This window comes from Anomalospiza imberbis, chromosome 11 (assembly GCF_031753505.1).
Source record: "Anomalospiza imberbis isolate Cuckoo-Finch-1a 21T00152 chromosome 11, ASM3175350v1, whole genome shotgun sequence".
Lineage (NCBI taxonomy): Eukaryota > Metazoa > Chordata > Aves > Passeriformes > Viduidae > Anomalospiza > Anomalospiza imberbis.
The window spans coordinates 10,618,524-10,637,003 of record NC_089691.1 but is presented as its reverse complement, the minus strand read 5'-3'; the positions used below and the strand labels follow the sequence as shown (position 1 = coordinate 10,637,003).

General features: G+C 40.9%; 2 protein-coding genes across 24 annotated transcripts in view; one reads left to right on the top strand and one right to left on the bottom strand.

Moving 5' to 3' along the window:
* Positions 1-18,480, bottom strand: part of SLMAP (sarcolemma associated protein) — a 455,854-nt gene that overhangs the window by 259,142 nt on the left and 178,232 nt on the right. The window lies entirely within an intron of this gene.
* IL17RD (interleukin 17 receptor D) overlaps positions 932-18,480 on the top strand; it is an 82,800-nt gene continuing 65,251 nt past the window's right edge. The window contains exon 1 of one of the 2 annotated variants that reach the window (XM_068201810.1): positions 932-1,102. In XM_068201810.1, coding sequence (XP_068057911.1) covers positions 977-1,102 — 126 coding nt within the window. In that variant the 5' untranslated portion in view covers positions 932-976. Of the gene's footprint in view, positions 1,103-1,454; positions 1,477-18,480 lie in introns of those variants that run through there. The other variant, XM_068201812.1, reaches the window with a different exon arrangement.

Here is an 18,480-nt window from a genome sequence, read left to right as displayed (position 1 = left end):
GTGTTTTCATCAAAGCATGTAATATCAGAATTAACTCCAGTTGAAAAAGTTGAAATACTTACTACCACATATGACTTCCTTTGCATTTTCAGCAATTGAAAATTTTATGATAGTATATTCTTCCAGCTTGTCTTCCTTAATTAAAGTGTAATTAAAGAGTAGCTGTGCGAGCTGGTGGAGTTTAGCCTGGAGGAGGCTTAGAGGTGACCTTATCACCCTCTACAGGTACCTGAAAGGAGATTGTAGCCTCTGGGGTCTCTTCTCCCAGACAGTCACAGGATAAGAAGACATAGCCTTAAACTGTGCCAGGGGAGGTTGAGGTTGGACACTGGGAGGAATTTCTTTACAGTAAGTGTGATTAGACTTTGGAATGGACTGCCCGGGGAGATGGAAGAGTCACTGTCCCTTGAAAGTGTTTAAGGAAAGACTGGACATGGCACTTGATGATCGCAGAGGTGTTTTCCAACCTTATTGATTCCGTGATTCTGTAATGCATGAAATCATGTCAAAGATCTATGACTGGCCTTCCGTGATACCTCTCTTCCTCGCAATGTAGTGAGCGGATCAGCAGTATGGTACCGCAGCACGGAACGAAGATGGGAATTCGGCCCGGTACTGGCCTGACCCCCTTATTTGCAGGAAGGCAGCAGCAGCAGCCCGCCGGTGTCCCGGGGAGGCACCGCGTCCTGAGGGCTCCCCGGGAAGGGAAGGGAAGGGGAGAAGGGAAGGGAAGGGAAGGGAAGGGTGCAAAGCAAAGCAGCCGGAAGGGATCCTGCTCCCTCCCATTGTTGCCGTTTGCATGGACTGGAGCGGGGCGGGGGCAGCGGGGCCGGGGCTCGGGCGAACCCCCCGCCCCCGGGCCGGGCGCGCATGCACACACAGCCACAGAGTCAGACGCCCGGACAGACCGACAGACCGGCACACCGGCACGCAGCCGGCGGCAGCAGCGCCGCCCGCGCCGGGCTCGCTGCGGACCATGGCACCGGGGCTGCAGCTCGGCTCCCTCCTCCTCGCCCTGGCCGCCTGTGCCGGCGGTGCCCGGCTCGCTGCAGGAGCAGCCGGCGGCAGGAGGGGCGCGGCGGCCGATGCGTGCGCAGGGAGGGTGAGTGCGGCTCGGCTCGGCCCGGCCCGGCGCGGCTCGGCTCGGCTCGGCCCGGCTCGGCTCGGCGCGGCTCGGCTCGGCTCGGCTCGGCTCGGCTCGGCTCGGCGCGGCTCGGCTCGGCTCGGCTCGGCGCGGCTCGGCGGTGCTGCCGGCTCCCCGCGCCCGCACGGGGCTCCGGGCGTGCGGGAAGGAGGGAGGGAGCGGCTGCCCCGAGGACACTGCTGCAGCAAATAACGCTGCCCCGGGGCTCTGCATCTGGAAGTTAATTGCGGCCGGGAGAGAGAGTGGCATTTCCCGGCAAGGGGTATTTATGGGCTTCTCGCCGAGGGGAGAGGCAGCTCGTAGCCGGCGAGTGTGAAGAAGTCACTCAACAGGTCCTTTACCACCAGCGCTCCCCGCTTCCCGAGCCGACCTGGATAAAAGCGATCGCTGGGGCTTTATTATTTTAATGATCCGAGGCCGGCTTGGGGTCTTAGCTCCGGGCCTGATCATTATACAGAGGATGTAGGAAATTTACGGGAGGGGGAAGAGGGGAGGAAGGTGATAAACGTTTTGTTACTGGTCTTTGCCTTTTGTTCTCCTTTCTGCTGTTTGCTGTCAGACTTTTCTCGATTGCTTTTCATTTTTTTTTTTTTAAGTGTACTTTTAATAACTTTTGAGTTGTATGTTTTGGTTTGTTGCTTTCCTTTCGCCTGATGTCTGGTTACAGGTTTAGTTGAAGCGTGCTGTTCCGGGAGCACTGGAGGGAACGCAACTGACTTTCATTGCCTTTCCTCTTTGTTAGACTGTCACTAAGGATTGTCTTGGTTTCAGATCAGATCCTTTGAGAACGTTGCTGCAACACAGAGTTCAGAAGTTTGTAGGGCATAGTTTAGAAAGGCGAAAGCATCGAGAAATATGTAAAAGGAGAGCGTGAAAAAACAAACTTCAAACCCTGATAAAGCTTAAGATCTAAACCTTTGTGTTGGACGGAACAGCTACAGGTTTAGACTCCCCTGTCTGGTCTTTTTAGCAGAATTTGCAATAAAATGTTCTGGCTCAGTACGTCTATTGTGTGTTTCACCAGACATGGGCAGGGTACTCCACAGGCTCATAACACCACTGTATATTTGTGTCAAGTTTTGCATCTTCTATTAAGTAAATGATCACTATTACAAGTCACAGTACTTGACTTGTAATACACTTGAATTAATGTATATTGTATAGAAATATGCAGATGCAGTTTGTTCTGGATTTTTTTTTGGCTCACATAATTAATGTCATTGTGTGTGTCAAACAGGAATCTATCACAATGTAATTCTTTTAATTCTTTTAATGATTTTGACTGACTTTTAAATCAGCAAAACTTACATTCTTTCCAATTAGCATAACCCCCCTTTGTCTTTATTGCTCACAACTAATGTAACATTTCAGCTTTTAAAACATTGGTACTAGTTTCTGGTTTTATTGTATTTTCAGCTTCAAGGTCAGACTTCCCTAGCGAATTTATTAGATACCTTGTCTGACTGTGTAGTTATAATTTTGTGGTCTGATTTTGTAATACCACTCTTGCACGTGATTGCCTCCGTACTGCAGGCAGGGCAGCATTTATGTGAGTAATGACTGCAGGATGGTACCCATTGTCTCAGTTATGTGGTATTTATCTTGGGCTGCATGTAAGTTTTGAGTAGACTTGACATACTATTAAATGACTGATGGCCCCTCTAACACATTGTCTGCTCTGGAGCAGGGCTGCCTTTGAAGTAGTACCCTGTAGGAAGTAAAGAGACTATTTGCTCTATTAAAATTCCTTGGTATTTCCTCTGTTTAACCACAGGCCACTTCCCCTCTGCCACTCTAAACACTGCAGGGACACTGATTGAAAAGACACTAGCCCTAAGTAATTGTATCCTATTCAAATAGTTATTTTTATTGCAGGTTATTTATAAGTAGTGTCTAATTAATCTATGTTAAGGGCATGAATAAATATTAACATTTTATATAGAGAAAGTAAAAACGTCTAGTTTGCATAAAATGAAGTGGTTGAATTGAGGTAATTCTCAAGGGCATAAATAATCTAAAAGTATATAATTTAACTTTTAATGGTTGTTCAAGGAGAAATAAAATGTAGCTAGCTGGGTTTGTATGTGCATTTAGATACATGCACATTGGGTATTTTCCTCTGCTAAAATTGTAAATGTGGATTGCAGTTCCCTATGGTGAATCTTTTTTCATCATTTGAGTGTTATTTTTGAGAATCTGTGCTCCATTTTTCTCCATACACACAGAGGTAGTATACATACATGCACAAGTTTCTTTCACTGTACAAAATACAGTTTAAGTATCCTCAATATTTTGTAGCAGTAAAAAACTGACTTAATGAGAGCATATTTCTGGACTATGGTTAAAAGAATTTGATAAGGAAGTATTTTTTGGCTTTATTCATAGCTTCTGAAGCCATTAACATCTAACATTTTCAAAACTAAAAACTAAATCACATTCTAGATGTGATTTTTTTGTTTGTTTTACAACTTCCACCACAAAATATATTTATAACCTCTATTATACATCTTCTCTGCCAGTAATACACTGGCATTTGTCTTGCAAACTCTACATGCATGTAGCAGGAAAGCAATTAATAACAGGACAAGTAACTTAACATTACTGTGGCTAAGAATTATCAGATTTCAGTGGGTTCAGGATTGTAGAATTTGGATTGACTTTGCTTGGTGTAGGATTCCTTTCATTGATGTTTAATAGGAATTTTGATGTATTCCAACACCTAATATTATTTCACATTAGGGAAGACGTTTGCTTAAAGTAGAATAGTATTGCAAAGTAATTTTCCATATGGATGATCTTAGGACCTCATGTGCATACCTTTATCCAGAATAAAAGTGGTTCAGAGAAGGGCCTGTTTTAGTCTGGAATAAGTGTGACCACATGGGGAGCTGTTCTGGAAAAGTAGACCCTGAATTTTTCTCATGCTATAAACAAGCCACGAGGTGCACAGAGAAGACAGACGTATGATCTGAGAAAGATTTGAATATATTTCAGATTCATTTATTCAGTGTTAAACTGTAACTTTACTTTCAAGTTGTTTTGTAAATTCTAATGGGACTGCACACATGAGTAATTTTTTTCATGTGTTTAATTCCTCTGAAGTTCCTGGCACTGAACTGTGTTCAGTATAAAGCTTAAATTTAATGTGACTGTATGATGAGGAAGAATAAATAATCCAGCATTTTACCCACCCTCCCCTCCTCGTTAGCAGAGAGTTGTACCTTCCTTTGCTCTGCTAAGCAGAGCTCTCAGACAGACTGGAGGGCTCTGGTCCCGTGCATTCCCCCTGAAACTCCCCGTGTCCCCTTCTGTGCTCTTTATGTAAGGAACTTCCTATTTCCTTTTCACTTCAGAGCAGAGACACTGAAGATGTCCTACTGTGCCACTGCTGGGAGCTCTGCCTGCCTCTTTATTCTTTAGGCTCATGCTGCTGTGTCCCTACATTTATCTCCTCAAGCATACCAGAGTAGACTTGTACTTCTCCACAGTTAGGAATCTACCAGGCACAGAGCTAGGTCATACAGAAGTACTTTTCCTGGCTAAGGACATGTTTTGGGAAGTTTATTTTGGAGGAAAAGCATCCTCCAATGGTAAAATGGTAAGAAATCACAAAAATTTCAGTTTCTCCCTTCTATTTAATGTTATTTTCCAACAGTTAAAAAACCCAGGTTTTCTCTTGCAGATTATTTAAAAATTTTAAAAGGTATTGGGCAGAAGACAGACCTAAAATGGAGCATAGTGGAAGGTGTTAATGTTTGCCATCAGACAGTTCCAGAGCTGCTTTAAAGCTCTGCAGACCAGATGCCAGCAGTTCTCTTAGTGCCATTTTTTGGGAATTTATGGAATCAATAGATTCTCTCCCTGGCATCCAGAACAATGTGCTAGCATTTCAGAGTTGATGAGATGTGTCACTTAAAGCTTCCTGTGTTCTGTGATTAGATACGATGCAACATGTTGAGTGCAAGGCTTTGCAGGCATGGTCAGTCATGCAGGTAGGCATCTGTATCACTTTTGTTTTGCTTAGAGTTTGGCTTCAGGGTCCCTCCAGGGTTTCTTTTGGGGTTTTCTTTTGAATTTCATTTATTGAATAATGTAGCACAGAATGAGACCCATTCCTACTCTAGTGTCAAAAAGTGTTGATGACAATCTGCCTATTTAAATTACTTTAAAAATGCACAAAGTAGCATAAATATGTTCATGTTTAAAGTCACAAATGACTGTTTCCTCAGGAGCTGTGAAGCTCTACAGTTTAATGCTGTGTTTTCAGAATGAGCATTCAAATACATGACCTAGAGGAAAAAAAATGGAAACATATGTTTATGTAATTGAACTAACTCTCAGTATTAGCAACGAAATGGTGTGTTTCCAACAAAGTTGTGTATTTCCTTATGTGTTTGCCTGAAACCGGGCAATCTGAATATGATGACAATTCATCAGCTGTTGACTTAACAGGGTTTCGGCAGTTGAAGTCACTTGGGAATGTTACAGATTTAATTGATTTCCTCTCTAGAATGTATCCCTTACTTTAGATGGTGAACTCCACTCCCTGCCTTACTTCCCCTAAAATCTGCTTTTGAGTAAGTACAAGTATAGAGACTGCTGTATCAGACTTGTTAATTTAAAATCTTGAGCCATTTATTTAAGAATAAGTTCTGCTTTAACAGATTAACACCTTATAGTCCACGGGTGAAAGGATGTTAAGCTGTCATGATTAGATGATACTAGCTTTTCTTTAGTTAATTATTTGGTAGTGTTAATATAACATGGATGTTACTTACTTAAAACTGCAACATTTAAAGAGTGTTTAATAAGGACCAGCTGTCCAACAGATCAGTCTAAAGATGATGAAACAAAGCTTTGATGTGTGCTTGCCTGCTTAATTATGCTCAAAGGCTGAATTTTACCCATAAATTTAGCATGTGTTTTTAGAAGCAAACAAGAGGAGTGTGAAGTATTCCTGCAGAACTTCTGAGCTTGAATGCCATTTTTAGTTTTTAAAAGTAAATTTTTTTTCAAGTGTATTGCTTTGATTTTATATTTACTACCACCATTAAAATGAGGTGTATCTGAAATACATTTTTTCTAAAAGTTAAGATTAGTGCTGATGTTCCTATAGCAGTTTTTACATTCTTGTTTTTATATTTTAAAATGAATATTATACATTAATACATCACACCTAGGAAAAAAAACACATAAAAGTAGTATGAGTTATATGAATTTTTATTTTTTTTATCCTTAACTCTATATGAATTATAAAAAAGGATTGAATGGAAGTTTAAGTTACAGTAACCTAAAATAATTTTAGGTCAGTCAAGACATCTGAAGTACTCTAGGTTTTAGGTTATGGTAATGTGGGTCTTTATTTAAAGGTAAAAATTTAAGTCCAAACTTGAAAAAGGATTTTATGCTTTCATGCATATAGAATTTTATAATTGTTTCACTGTCCTTCCCAGCTCTCCTCAAAAGGAGTGGCACATCCTGACATCCCATATTTCCATGGGATTTTATCATAAAAACTTTGACCAGATATATACTTAGTAAAGTAGTGAATACAGGCATATGCCAGTAATGGATAGGTTCATTGCAATATTCATACAACAGAAACACAGGTATTATCACTCTGGTTAGCCAAAATTCTGCCAGCCAAACCAGGGTATAAATGTGTATTTTAACATGCTTCAACTTGTTTCTCTTAGTAAATTGTACTTTCAGTGTCATGTCCAAGACACCATTTATGGATTTTAAAGGTACATTGTTCTCCTGTCACCTCTCATCTCTGCAAGGTAGATTCCAGGAGTGTGAGGAAAATCAAGTGTGCAGGTTGGGATTTGTTCTCCCAAAGTTTGATTTGATTATTAAAAATAATGAAAGCTTGGATTAGAGTTTTATCAGGCGTCAGCAGTGATAAATGTTCCAAGAGATACTATATTCTCTGAAATTCTCTCGCTTGAAGGCTGTTACAATATTATTGGGCTGTTTTTCAGTAAGACAGTAAATCTGCTTTTGGGGCGCATCAATAATGCTCCAATGAGCCCAAATAAATGTGAGAGGTAGCTTTGTCCCAGGGGACACCATGCTACAGCAGGTATCCTACCTGAAAGCATAAACTCCGAGATGTGTGTTCTGGTTGATTGAGGAGAGCCAGAACTGTGTGGCTGTGACCGAGCTGAGTCAATGTGTGCCTCTGGCTGCTGTGCCAGCCCGCGGCGGTGCCCGCGGAGCGCTGCCCCCTGCGCTGCCGCCTGATGCAGCCTTTGGTGGCAGCGCGGAATGGGCGCTCCAGCGGCCCGGGCTCTGTCCTCCTGTCCTGCCCGGGCTCTGTCCTCCTGTCCTGCCCGGGCTCTGTCCTCCTGTCCTGCCCGGGGCTCTGTCCTCCTGTCCTGCCCGGGCTCTGTCCTCCTGTCCTGCCCGGGCTCTGTCCTCCTGTCCTGCCCAGGCTCTGTCCTCCTGTCCTGCCCGGGGCTCTGTCCTCCTGTCCTGTCCGGGCTCTGTCCTCCTGTCCTGCCCTGGTCTCTGTCCCTCCTGTCCTGCCCTGGTCTCTGTCCCTCCTGCCCAGGCTCTGTCCCTCCTGCCCTGGTCTCTGTCCCTCCTGTCCTGCCCGGGCTCTGTCCCTCCTGTCCTGCCCGGGCTCTGTCCCTCCTGCCCTGCCCTGGTCTCTGTCCCTCCTGCCCGGGCTCTGTCCCTCCTGTCCTGCCCTGGTCTCTGTCCCTCCTGTCCTGCCCGGGCTCTGTCCCTCCTGCCCTGCCCGGGCTCTGTCCCTCCCGCGCACATCGCGTGGCTGTGGGACCACAGCAGGCTCTTGGAGGGCCCTGGTGCCGAAATCTGCCCTTCTGTTTCCTCCAGCCTTTGTGCTCAGAGCATCTCACACGGAAGGTCCGAGCTCCCCGAGTGCCGTTCCTGGGTTCACAGGAACAATAAGGGGCTGTTCAGGAGCGTGCGGAGTTCAAAGGGCTCCATAAATGTGTGTGAGGGCCAGGAGCTGCTGTGAACATTGCAACAACTGCACAACATCAATCAGCTCTGAGGCTGCTGTCTGGAGGACATGACAGGCCTGCAGATCTGCTTGGAGCTGCACATTCTGGGCTTGGGTTTCCAAATGATTGATTAGTAATGATCTAGCCATATGATCCTTTATCTCACAAAATTGTGTGTAATAACTATTTCTATACCCCCTGCTATATGGCCCTGCTGGATTTTCCTCATGGTTGGTGGGCAGACTTGGAATTTAATTTCTGACCTTGCCTATGTTCTTCACACTTATATCAGTGGGAGTGACTAGGTATTTCTGATCTTACTTCTGACTACATTCAAATCCAACCAAGCAATCAATGACTTCCCTGACTTTTTTTTGTATACGGCTGTGGGAAAATTCCTGGTTGGCTGGCTATGAATTAATGAAAATCCTTAGAATGCTTCACTAATTATAGCTCCTGTGGCTTTAAAGATGCTATTCCCTTTTTTAATTTGAGAGAGGTCACAGAGGTTTACAGAAATGAAGAAAAGAAAACTTAACATCTGGTTGTGCTCTGTAGATGACTGCTTTTGTGTGAAGAAAAGTTATGGCTTCGCCTCAGCATCAAACACATTCAAGGTGATCCTTTCTAAGAACCCTTTGCAAGAGCCCTCTTTGCTCAAACTGTGTTTTCTAATTAACTTTGCTTTGTACTTTCAAATGGAGGATTTTAGTTCTCCAAACTAAATCCCAAACTCATATTGATGTCTAAAGTTCACCCTACCTTTATAAAATGTATTTTCCTGAGTTTTCTAATTATAGCATAATAATATTTCCATATGTTTTCTAATATTTTCCTTTAAAAGTTATGGAATTCCAAGATGAGGAGACTGCTGGGTTGAATTCTGGTATTTATGAAAGAAAATTTGTTCTGCGTTTGCTTATCTATAGCTGAAGTTTCAGCTATTTGTATGTAAAATACTGAAGAGTAATCTCATTTGTGAAAGTCCCCTTTTTAAAACCTTAATTTTACAGGCTATAAGAGAATGGGTTTTTTTCCAAATAATTCAGGTTAAAATTATATGTGAAGTAAGTGTAGCTCATAGAAAGCGAATATGAGAATGTTTAGATCCAAACAGTTAATCTTCTAAATTGTTAAAATTTTAAGTTATCAGCTGTGCAATTAAACCCATGTAATTCCAGGTGTGACTGGTCTGGAATCAGCATAAAAAAACCCAACAACTTTAGAAACAGTCACATGATCTTTTTATATTAGACAGTGCAAATCCAAGCAAAATCCAAGCAGGCCTCTGTCATCTGCTTGTAGAAACAGCACCCCGATCTGTTTTCCTTTCAAACATGGAAAACTAAGGGATTTCTTTCTGGTTTTATTTGGCTGTTTTGTTTGAAGAGCTAAAACCCTACCTATTAAAATCAGTGGCAACACTTTGACTTTTGTTCTGATGGGACTTTCTTTCATACTCCACGTAGCTTGATGCTGTGGGATTGCCTGGCACTGAGCTGCTGGGCTGACTCCGTGCCGGAGCTGGGCGGTGCAAGCCTCTCCTGGCTGCTGCTTGGTGGCCCTGGGGATGCCACTGCTGGTGACAGAGGTCACAGGTTCACCGTGCACATCACTTTGGCCAGGGCATCCCACGTGGGGAGGGTTTGGGTGCTGTCCTCAGCAGGGGCAGTGCTGCACAGAGCCACCCCGGAGTGCAGCTGAACAGCAGGAGCAGGACTGGGGGGCACAGCTGGCCCACAGCTGGGCGCTGGCTGGCAGGGCAGGGTCTGCTGCTTAGGCTTTGCTGATCATTGCTGTCTTCAGTGTCACTGTTGCATTGGTGCATCCTGGAACAGCCCATGTAGTGTGTTCTTGCCGAGTGAAGGTGTACATTTGTTTATCCCACAGGGAACTCTTCCTAGATTCCAGCCTTAATGATTCTGTGGTTTTTATTCCTCCTCAAATGTACCAGAGTATCTTTGGCTACAGCTGCCCAGCCAATGAAGATTTCCATTCTTTTCCTCTGTCTGAGCTATTAAGGTGCCAGTCTGTATCTTGTCTCCTAGCCCTTGTAAAGCCTGCCTGCACTATTCCTATTCCTCCAGTTTCTATGGGAATCAGTTTTGTCTTCCTGTCTAGGCTTGCCCCAAGTTGTAGGCAGAGGTAACAAAACCAGGGTGGAAGCTGAAACTGGCAAATTGTGCAATTTTTGCTGAGCATAAAGGGTGCTCTGTCTGGATGAACTTTAAATACGGTGTGGGAAGGGGGCGTTGCTGAATCACAAACCTTTTTGGCAAAGTTTTCAAGCTTGTGCTGGGCTTGGCCTTGAAGTTTGAGAGACACAGGTTGTAAATGGGTGATTTAGGCTTCACCCTATAAGTGTGAGCAGACCCTTAAAAGCTTGGAGAAGGATTCTGCAAAAGAGTGGAGTGCCCTAATTGCTATTAACTTGCAATGGAGTTTATCTCTTTTGTGGCTCAGGGCTATAGATATGTTTTTATATTGACTCAGCAGTGAAGCTGGTTAGTGAAATTCTCACTCCTATCTGTTTCCTCCCACTTTGGTGTTGCTGTTAGTCTTTCCCTCCCCACCTGCTTTAATGCACCTATTTGTGAGCCGCAATGTAAATCACATTTTTAAAGACGCTTGAATTGAAAGTATCCCTACTTTTTTGTTTTGTTTGTTTTTTTTCCCCTTTTCACAACTGGAGTAATTTCAATGACATGGATAAAATGAGGTCCCCATGCATTTATGTTAAGTATATGTTCAGAATTGGTGAACTACAGCATGCAGGCAGAGGAACTGGACAGGGGAGTCAGGAAATCCCCAGGCTATTTTTGTGATTAGGTTCTATGTAGCTATTCAGATGTTTTTAACATTCCCACCCTTAAGTTGTGTTAATTTAGATACTCTTTTAAAGGTATCTCATCAAAAGAGTTTGAGGTTAGTATAATGAGCATATAAATTATTCAACATTTTTCATAGGAGCATTTTTTACCAGTGAGATTTTTACAAGCAAGAAGATGCTAATGTTTCAGAAATCACTTCAGCATCTGTTGAAATGCAGCCAACTGCGTGGTGGAACACAGAGCTCACGGTAACGCTATCCAACCCTTCCTGCCAGGAAATGAAGAGTGGTGTATTCATTTGTAACCCAAGGGGGGCACTTCACCAGCCAGCCTAGAGTTTGTGAATGGAATTTGGTCAGCTTACCACGAAAATTACAGAATGACCCCTTGGGTCTTACTAACTCTCTCTATTCTTACCTTGCTCTAAAGACAGCATCTCTTATTAATACAGTGTCTATGAGCAAATTTCTGTAGTTCGGGAGTACAGTTGAGGATTATTCCCCATTATAAGGAGCTTTCATTTTGTTTACTCTGTCAAAATTTTATCTGAGGTCTTCTGGCACTGCTTCACAACTTATGCTTTAGTTATGAAAGAATATCTAGGGTTTTGCTTTTTCTGTTGTTTACTACAAAAGGTTTATCTAAGATACTTTTCAAAGAACCAGTAAATGATCTCTTGCATAGTTACAACTTTGCTTATTGTTTAATTCTTTGTTTTAAACAACTTATGTTGGTGGTGTTTAATAATTAGCTTAGTTTACCTTCTGACAGGAGGAATAGGTTAAGTACGAAAAGAGTTAAAATAAGAAACAAAAAGAAAAAACAAACACCTAACTCAGACAGACCTTTAACAGGTGAAAAGTTATTTTTCCATGCTTCTTCAGAACATCAAAGGAAACAAAACCTTTATCTTTTATTCATTAGCTAGGAATAATGCAAGTTGGGATAGCTTAGGTTTCTCCTCATAGTTGCATTTGTAAGAGTAATTCAGTAATCATGGCATTCACTTTTGGGGTTCTTTTTCATTAAGGACCACTGGCCGTGAAATGTCATGCAGAGGTTTGAAAATGGGACATTCAGCTCACTAAAGAATGAGCTGCAACGACAGAAGTTTCTTTTTATTACCTTCTGGCAGTAAATGTAGGAATCAAAGCCCCAGATAAATGATAGAATAACATCCAATATTGTCTAACAATGCTGGTTGCTGTGGATGATGAGTGCTCAGTGTAACCACATTGCATTTGGCTTACATCTTTTATTTATTGTTTGTTATATTTCATTCAGCCAGTGAAGCTCCAGTATGCGACTCCAGTAGTTTATCTGTGTGCTTGTCTGTGACAAGCTGACTTGGATTTCTAGGTGTGATTCCTCCCTCTCCTCCCACTGTGGTTAGGTTTTACTGCAACAAAAAAAATTGTTTCCATGTATCTATTTTACAAATATATCCAAGTAGTATTCCTGTTAAAAGCTGTCATTTCTACTGGAAGTGAAACTTGATGATCTTTGGATCTACTTCTCAATTTACTACAGTAATGTGATTGTATTTTGTATCTTCCTGTTCAGTGTTTTAGGATTAGCTATATATATGTGTTCAGTTTAATGTTGATAGAAAGAAGTCAAGTGAAAGTTTGTGAGAAACACAGGTTCAATTTAACTTTTTAATCTGTGTATTTAAACACTATCTTAAAACTTACATTGCATTCTGGCTTCTTAAATAAGATGAATTCCAGAAGACAACTTGTTCATTGTCATTCTGTAAAGAGACTTCATTTCTTAGAAGTGACTACTTCCTGCAGAGAAAATCAGATAGTGTGCTTGGATCTTTAAAAAGAAAAGGTTAAACAATTAGTGTAAATGCTTTTCCAAGCATTTTTAAATTCAGATGAAATTTTGTCATAATTTGATCAAAGTCACATAACCTGTGGCTCTGTTTTTGTTACACATGCTGATGGTCTGTGGATAACGTTACATTTTTTCAGCATGAAACTGAACACTTCAAATCCCTAAAGCAGGCTCAAATTTATGGTTAATAAAAGAATATATTGTACTGGATGTCATCTGTTATATCACTCTGGGAAGAGAAACTGGCAGTGAGTGGACAGGAAATATTTCCATTTCAAATCACTTCAGTGTATGGTTTAGGGTGCAAGTGTCTGATTTCAGGAAAATCACTGTGAATATCCATGTAATAGAAATATTTAAGAAGAGTATAAGCTTTTTCAAATATGTTTTTTTGCTTTATAGTATTTTATGGGCAGATACTACTTATTAATGTCACGTTTTTTTCTTTATTTCAGTCTTGATCCCTTAACCTCTTCAAGGCAGAAGGAATAGTAGAAATGTGTATTCAGGTACCTCTGTGTGCCAAGTAAGCAGCAGTTTGATGAGTTGCTGTGCAGTGGCCAAACTGCTTCAAAGCTCAGAGCTTTGTGTTTGTAATTGGCTGGGGTTTTAAGAGTGTGAATTCCTGTGTGTTGGTTTGGTTCTTCCAGCTCAGTGCATTTCTTCAGGTTGTCTCCCCTTCAAATGTATTATAAAGTGTGAGATCCATGGACTGTAATTTTAGTAATGGAAACTTCAAGGAGCAGAAATTTTGGTATATTTTTCATGTGTTACATAGTACTTAAATAGCTCTATGTTTTGAAGTATTTAAAGCATTTCAATAAACTACATTTTAAATGGACATAGTTGTCCAGGGAACATGAAAACCAGTAGAAAAAATATGTAAATTTTTATCTTTATCATGTATTAACATCCTGAAATACTCAACCCTACATCAAATAAGTTACTCAGATGTGTGGAATTTTTTTCAACTTTGCAGGAACGCAAAATAGGAAACAAGCCTTAATAGGGTGAAGATTTATTACTTAATTTGGGCAGTCTGGCAAAGTTTTATTATCTGAGGTGTAGGCTAAAAAAATAATTAATTAAATCTGAATGTGAAAACAAAGCACTTCTACCATTTGAGGACAAGTTTAATCTAAGGATACATTGTGAAACCTGTTAGTTACTGTGAGTGTCATGGGAGGACATGAACTGAAACCTGCCTCTTGTGTGCTGTGCTTACTTGAGCAGCTCATTGCTTGACGTAGGGTTCTAAAAGGATTTTTTTTTTTAAATTTCTATGTTTTTATAACTTTAGTGAGGTGGGTGAAGTGACAGTTTGGGATACTCTCCTTGCAGGCTCCTCTGACTTGTAAGGACACTGTGGAATGAGTCTGGATCTTATTGGTGCTGCTTGTGTGGAAACCAGAGGTATTTCTTTAGAGCAGCACAGCAGGGGTATTTTTCCTGAGGCTAAATTGACTTTGTACCTTTCTTGCATCTTGTCAGAGTAGGCCATGACAGAACAGATCCATATGCCAAGCCTGCATTTGTACCTCAGGCATTTGATTTCAATGTTAGTGTAATTTTTCCCATAGTATGATTTCCTATTACTATTTGTGAGTATTAAAATTTTAATTTCAAAACATTTGATTTGACTGAAAAATTAAATGTTCTCAAGATGTAGATTTTCTTTGCCATGGGTTTGTGGTTTTTTTTTGTTGTTGTTGTTGCTTTTTTAGTCGGATAATTCTATTTTAACCAATAATACAAGAACAAAGAGTGTTTCAGGGTTCTAGAAAAAGATTTAGAACGGAAATCTTGCAAGACGTTAAACAGTAGTTAAGCAAATGGCACCAGTGAAGTAATTTAAAGCCCAAGCAGGTTGTGGTACAGGTTGTGTCAGTGCTTTAGCAGATATCACGTTTCATGTCAAGTGCTGTATTAATTAGTATGAAAAGGGCAGTTATGAGCTGCCCATGTACCATACAGATAGGATGTGTAATCTTTGCTTTGGCCAACTTCCAAAAGCACTTAACATGAAATACTCAGGAAAAAATGGATCTCTTGAAGTGTTTAACTTGATCAAGTGTATTATAAAGTGGGATATCCATAGGGTATGATTTTCAGTAGTGGAAACTGAATGCAGTCAGACTGGAGTTTCAGTACCTTTTCAAACCTTAAAGGTCACTTTTAAATATTGTATCTAATTTCCCTTTTGTAGCAGTTAAACACTGCTTGGGACTTGATAGCACAGAATGCCTAAAGAGTTTGCCTGTACAGATATAAATAGAACACACACATTTCCCTGATTATTTTTTAAACAGTAAAATTAGCAATATTAATGCTTTTTAATTCAAGCACTGAAGATAGATGAGCACACAGTAAAATTTGAATGTATTCTGTCTTCTCTTCATCCCTTTTTTCATTGTGAAAAGCCTCAAGAATCCTGATGGCACAAACTATTCAGTGTGAAGGAGTGGTTGAATCACGAGGTGAACTTTCTTCAAGGTTGGCAGTTCTCAGAAACATTCTCACAAATGTTTCCTCAGAAAACTGTGTTTTGGATGGTTGTCTTTTGTTGTGTTCAAATTCCTGGTGTTGATTATTTGGTGGAGCTTTTCCTACTTGTCCCTAAGTGGGGGAGCTCCAGTTTGCCTGCAGAGACAGGCTGGTATAGTTGCAATATTTTACTACTATTTCTTCCAAGTATCCTTCAGGTGAGCAAGAAGTGTTTGTGCAGCTTTGTGTATGTTTCTGACACTTCCAAATAGAGTTTTTTTGGCTGCAGATATGATGGCTGTACTCCGTAGAGGGTAACCAGGGGTGTAAAAATTCCCTGGCAGCCAAAGCTTTAAATCTGCAGCCACCAAATGTATCTGCCTGTGTCTCTGAAGTTCAGCCATGTACATCAGTGCTCAGCAAGCACTGGACCTTCTAATCCTCTCTGTTCAATGTATTACTGCTTAAGCTTGGAGCAATTTTCATCTTCTCTGTGGACCTGGACTAGACAGAGGCTTTGAGAAGGAATTATTTCCTAAAAGTGCATAGTTCAGCAGTAAGAGTCTCTCCTGGCAGAGATTTTGGGAGGTGGGAGTAAAAAAGCAGAGCAGCAAAAGAAGCAAAGCCTGTCTCTATAACACAGCTGAGGGAAAGGCAGCACAAGTGAGGCTTGAGTCTGCCTGCAGCTTGTCCTTTAGCTGAGGGGAGAGAAGAAAGGGAGGAGTACTTGATTTCTTCCTAGGATCTCTAGGGAAAGGTAATTGGTTTTATTAGCACGGTTGATGTACACGAACATTTACTTCTAACCCAAAAGTATTTTTAGTCATTGTGTTTGACACAATGGCCCCTCCATTCTTCTGGCTTGTTTTTCCGCTCATCCACAGTACGAAAGTCCGGAACAGCCATCATGCTGGTGTGTTCTGAGACTGCCCCTTACTTCTGATGAGCAAAATGTATAACATGGCTGTGTATGGAATAAATGTAGCACTTCTTGTGTCCCCTCTGAGAGTGAGCTTAGTGCCAGAGGCACCTTTTCATTGCCACTTCAGTAGATGCCTATCACATTTCAAGCCCTGGCTTCTCATTGCCCAAGGCTTTAAGTTCTGTAGCTCACAAGGATGTGAACTTTGGGAGGAGATGCTTGTGTTATTTTAAGGAAAATTGTTTTTTTGCTTCATCTCCTGTAAAAACAAGTTTCATGTGAAGTATTACAAACACTATTGGTGGAATGGTAAATGATTCTTTAAAGCTAGAACATGGGGCTTTGGCAAGTAAATCATTGGTTGTTCCTGGACTAGAACCATACTGCTTATGAATTCAGTTTTAAAATCTCATGGATGAGTGTGTGTTTCTAAACAATTGTGTGTTTCTAAATCCCTAAGAATAGGTTTTTATGTCCAAAATAATTGCGTTATTTCAAAGGGAGGGATTAAGGTGGAAGAATCCCAAATCCTATCTACTTTAAAAGTTTGATGAGTTCTGTGGCGCTTTAATCAGTGCAGTTATTGCTAAATTACCTAGCCACCACATCCTCCTGAGCCAAGGCTTTGGCCTATTTATATGTTGGTCCTACAAAACCAATGTACATTAGTATTCTTTGCAGTCATGGTGTCTTGTGAATATGTAATACTTTCTGTACTTGTGCCTGTGTGCTTCATTCATGTAAGTAAGAGCTAAAGTGAACTTCCTAAGAACATGCATTTCATTTTTTTTCTGATGGCAAACTCAAAGAATTTCAGTGACTTTCAAATAGTACAGGAGAAGTATCTGGGAGGAAATATTGTCTGAATACACCAAAACAAAATAGATGTGCTATGTCAAAATTTTCACATTCCAGCCTTTATGTGATTTTCTGCTTTAAAGATTTCCTTGAAAACAGCTGTTTTTATCATTTTCAGAAGTTACAAATTGGATCAACCCCCCCTGTACTGCAAATAAGAGTATTTGTAGTCTGCTTGCTCTGAAGTTTTTTGCAATGAAAGTGTCCAACATTGCAGTAGATTTCAGATTAGAATTTTCTGTAGGTCAAGCAGTTATGAATAAAGCAGTTAATCCACATTTGATGACAGTTTCCCAAGCAATTTTTTTGTCTGTGTTTCTATGTGCACTTTGGCATTATATTGAGAAATGAAGAGTGAAAAACCCACCCTGAATTAGTCATAATTGTGAATTGTGTTCTGGCTGAAGCTTAAATCTGACCCTATGAAGTCAGTGCTAGTTACTTTTACAGATTTTCTGTTCCTTTGGATGAAACTGAAATCAACTGAAGAGCTTGTGCGAGGACTTTCCAGATTGAAAGGTAGGAATTTGGCAGCAAAAAATTGTTAGGGGACCGTTTGTGATTTTGGAAATAAGCTCTTTAGTTGTTTTCCAGATGCCATTCCATTTGCTCAGCTTTAAAGGCGAAGACTTTACTTTTGGATTTGTCTCACTTGGAATCTCACTTATTTAGGAGAAGTAGCAAACCTTTATGTGCATAAAATCTTGAAAGATACAATTTGTAACTCTGAAGTATTTTCCTTTGCTTTCTTTTTTCCCTGGTGTTCTGTCCTCTGAAAGCTACATAATTTCTTAATGTGGTGAGCACAAGGAATGAATGAACATACCCAAATACATGATATACATCTTAATAGAAATAACATATATCCATTGATCTGTCATGCTTCGGTCACTTCTTGAAACATTTTCTTCTTTGTCTTCTAACTGTGTTTCAACATCTTTATGAGACAAAGACTGTGCCTCAGCTTATGGCTCCGTAAGTGCACAGTCAATAAAATGAATGAGAATAGATTGTTTAATTGTTTCATGGACAGGTTAGTTTAAAAGTGCTTGGGCATAAGCTAAAATTCAGTGCTTATGCAATCATTCCAATAAGTGTGAGGAACCCTGTGGGCTTACTGAGGTTGTGGATGGCTTCCTACCAGAGGAAAGACACTCTGAGTGGAATAGTCAGCTTGCTGATTTGACACTGTGCTCTGCAGTGTGTTAAGCAGTAAACTTCCACTATAGCTTTCATTAATTTATCCTCCATTATTTCAGATATGTGTTATTCTGTTTGTTGTTTAGAGTACAAGTCAGTGTTTCTCAAACTAATTTGTCCTGTGTCTCTCTAAAAGCAGCTTTACCATTTGTAGCCCCCTTCCTTCCCAGTCATAATCACCTCTCCTGCACCTGTCTTGGCATTGCTTTGTCTCCCCCTTCCCCT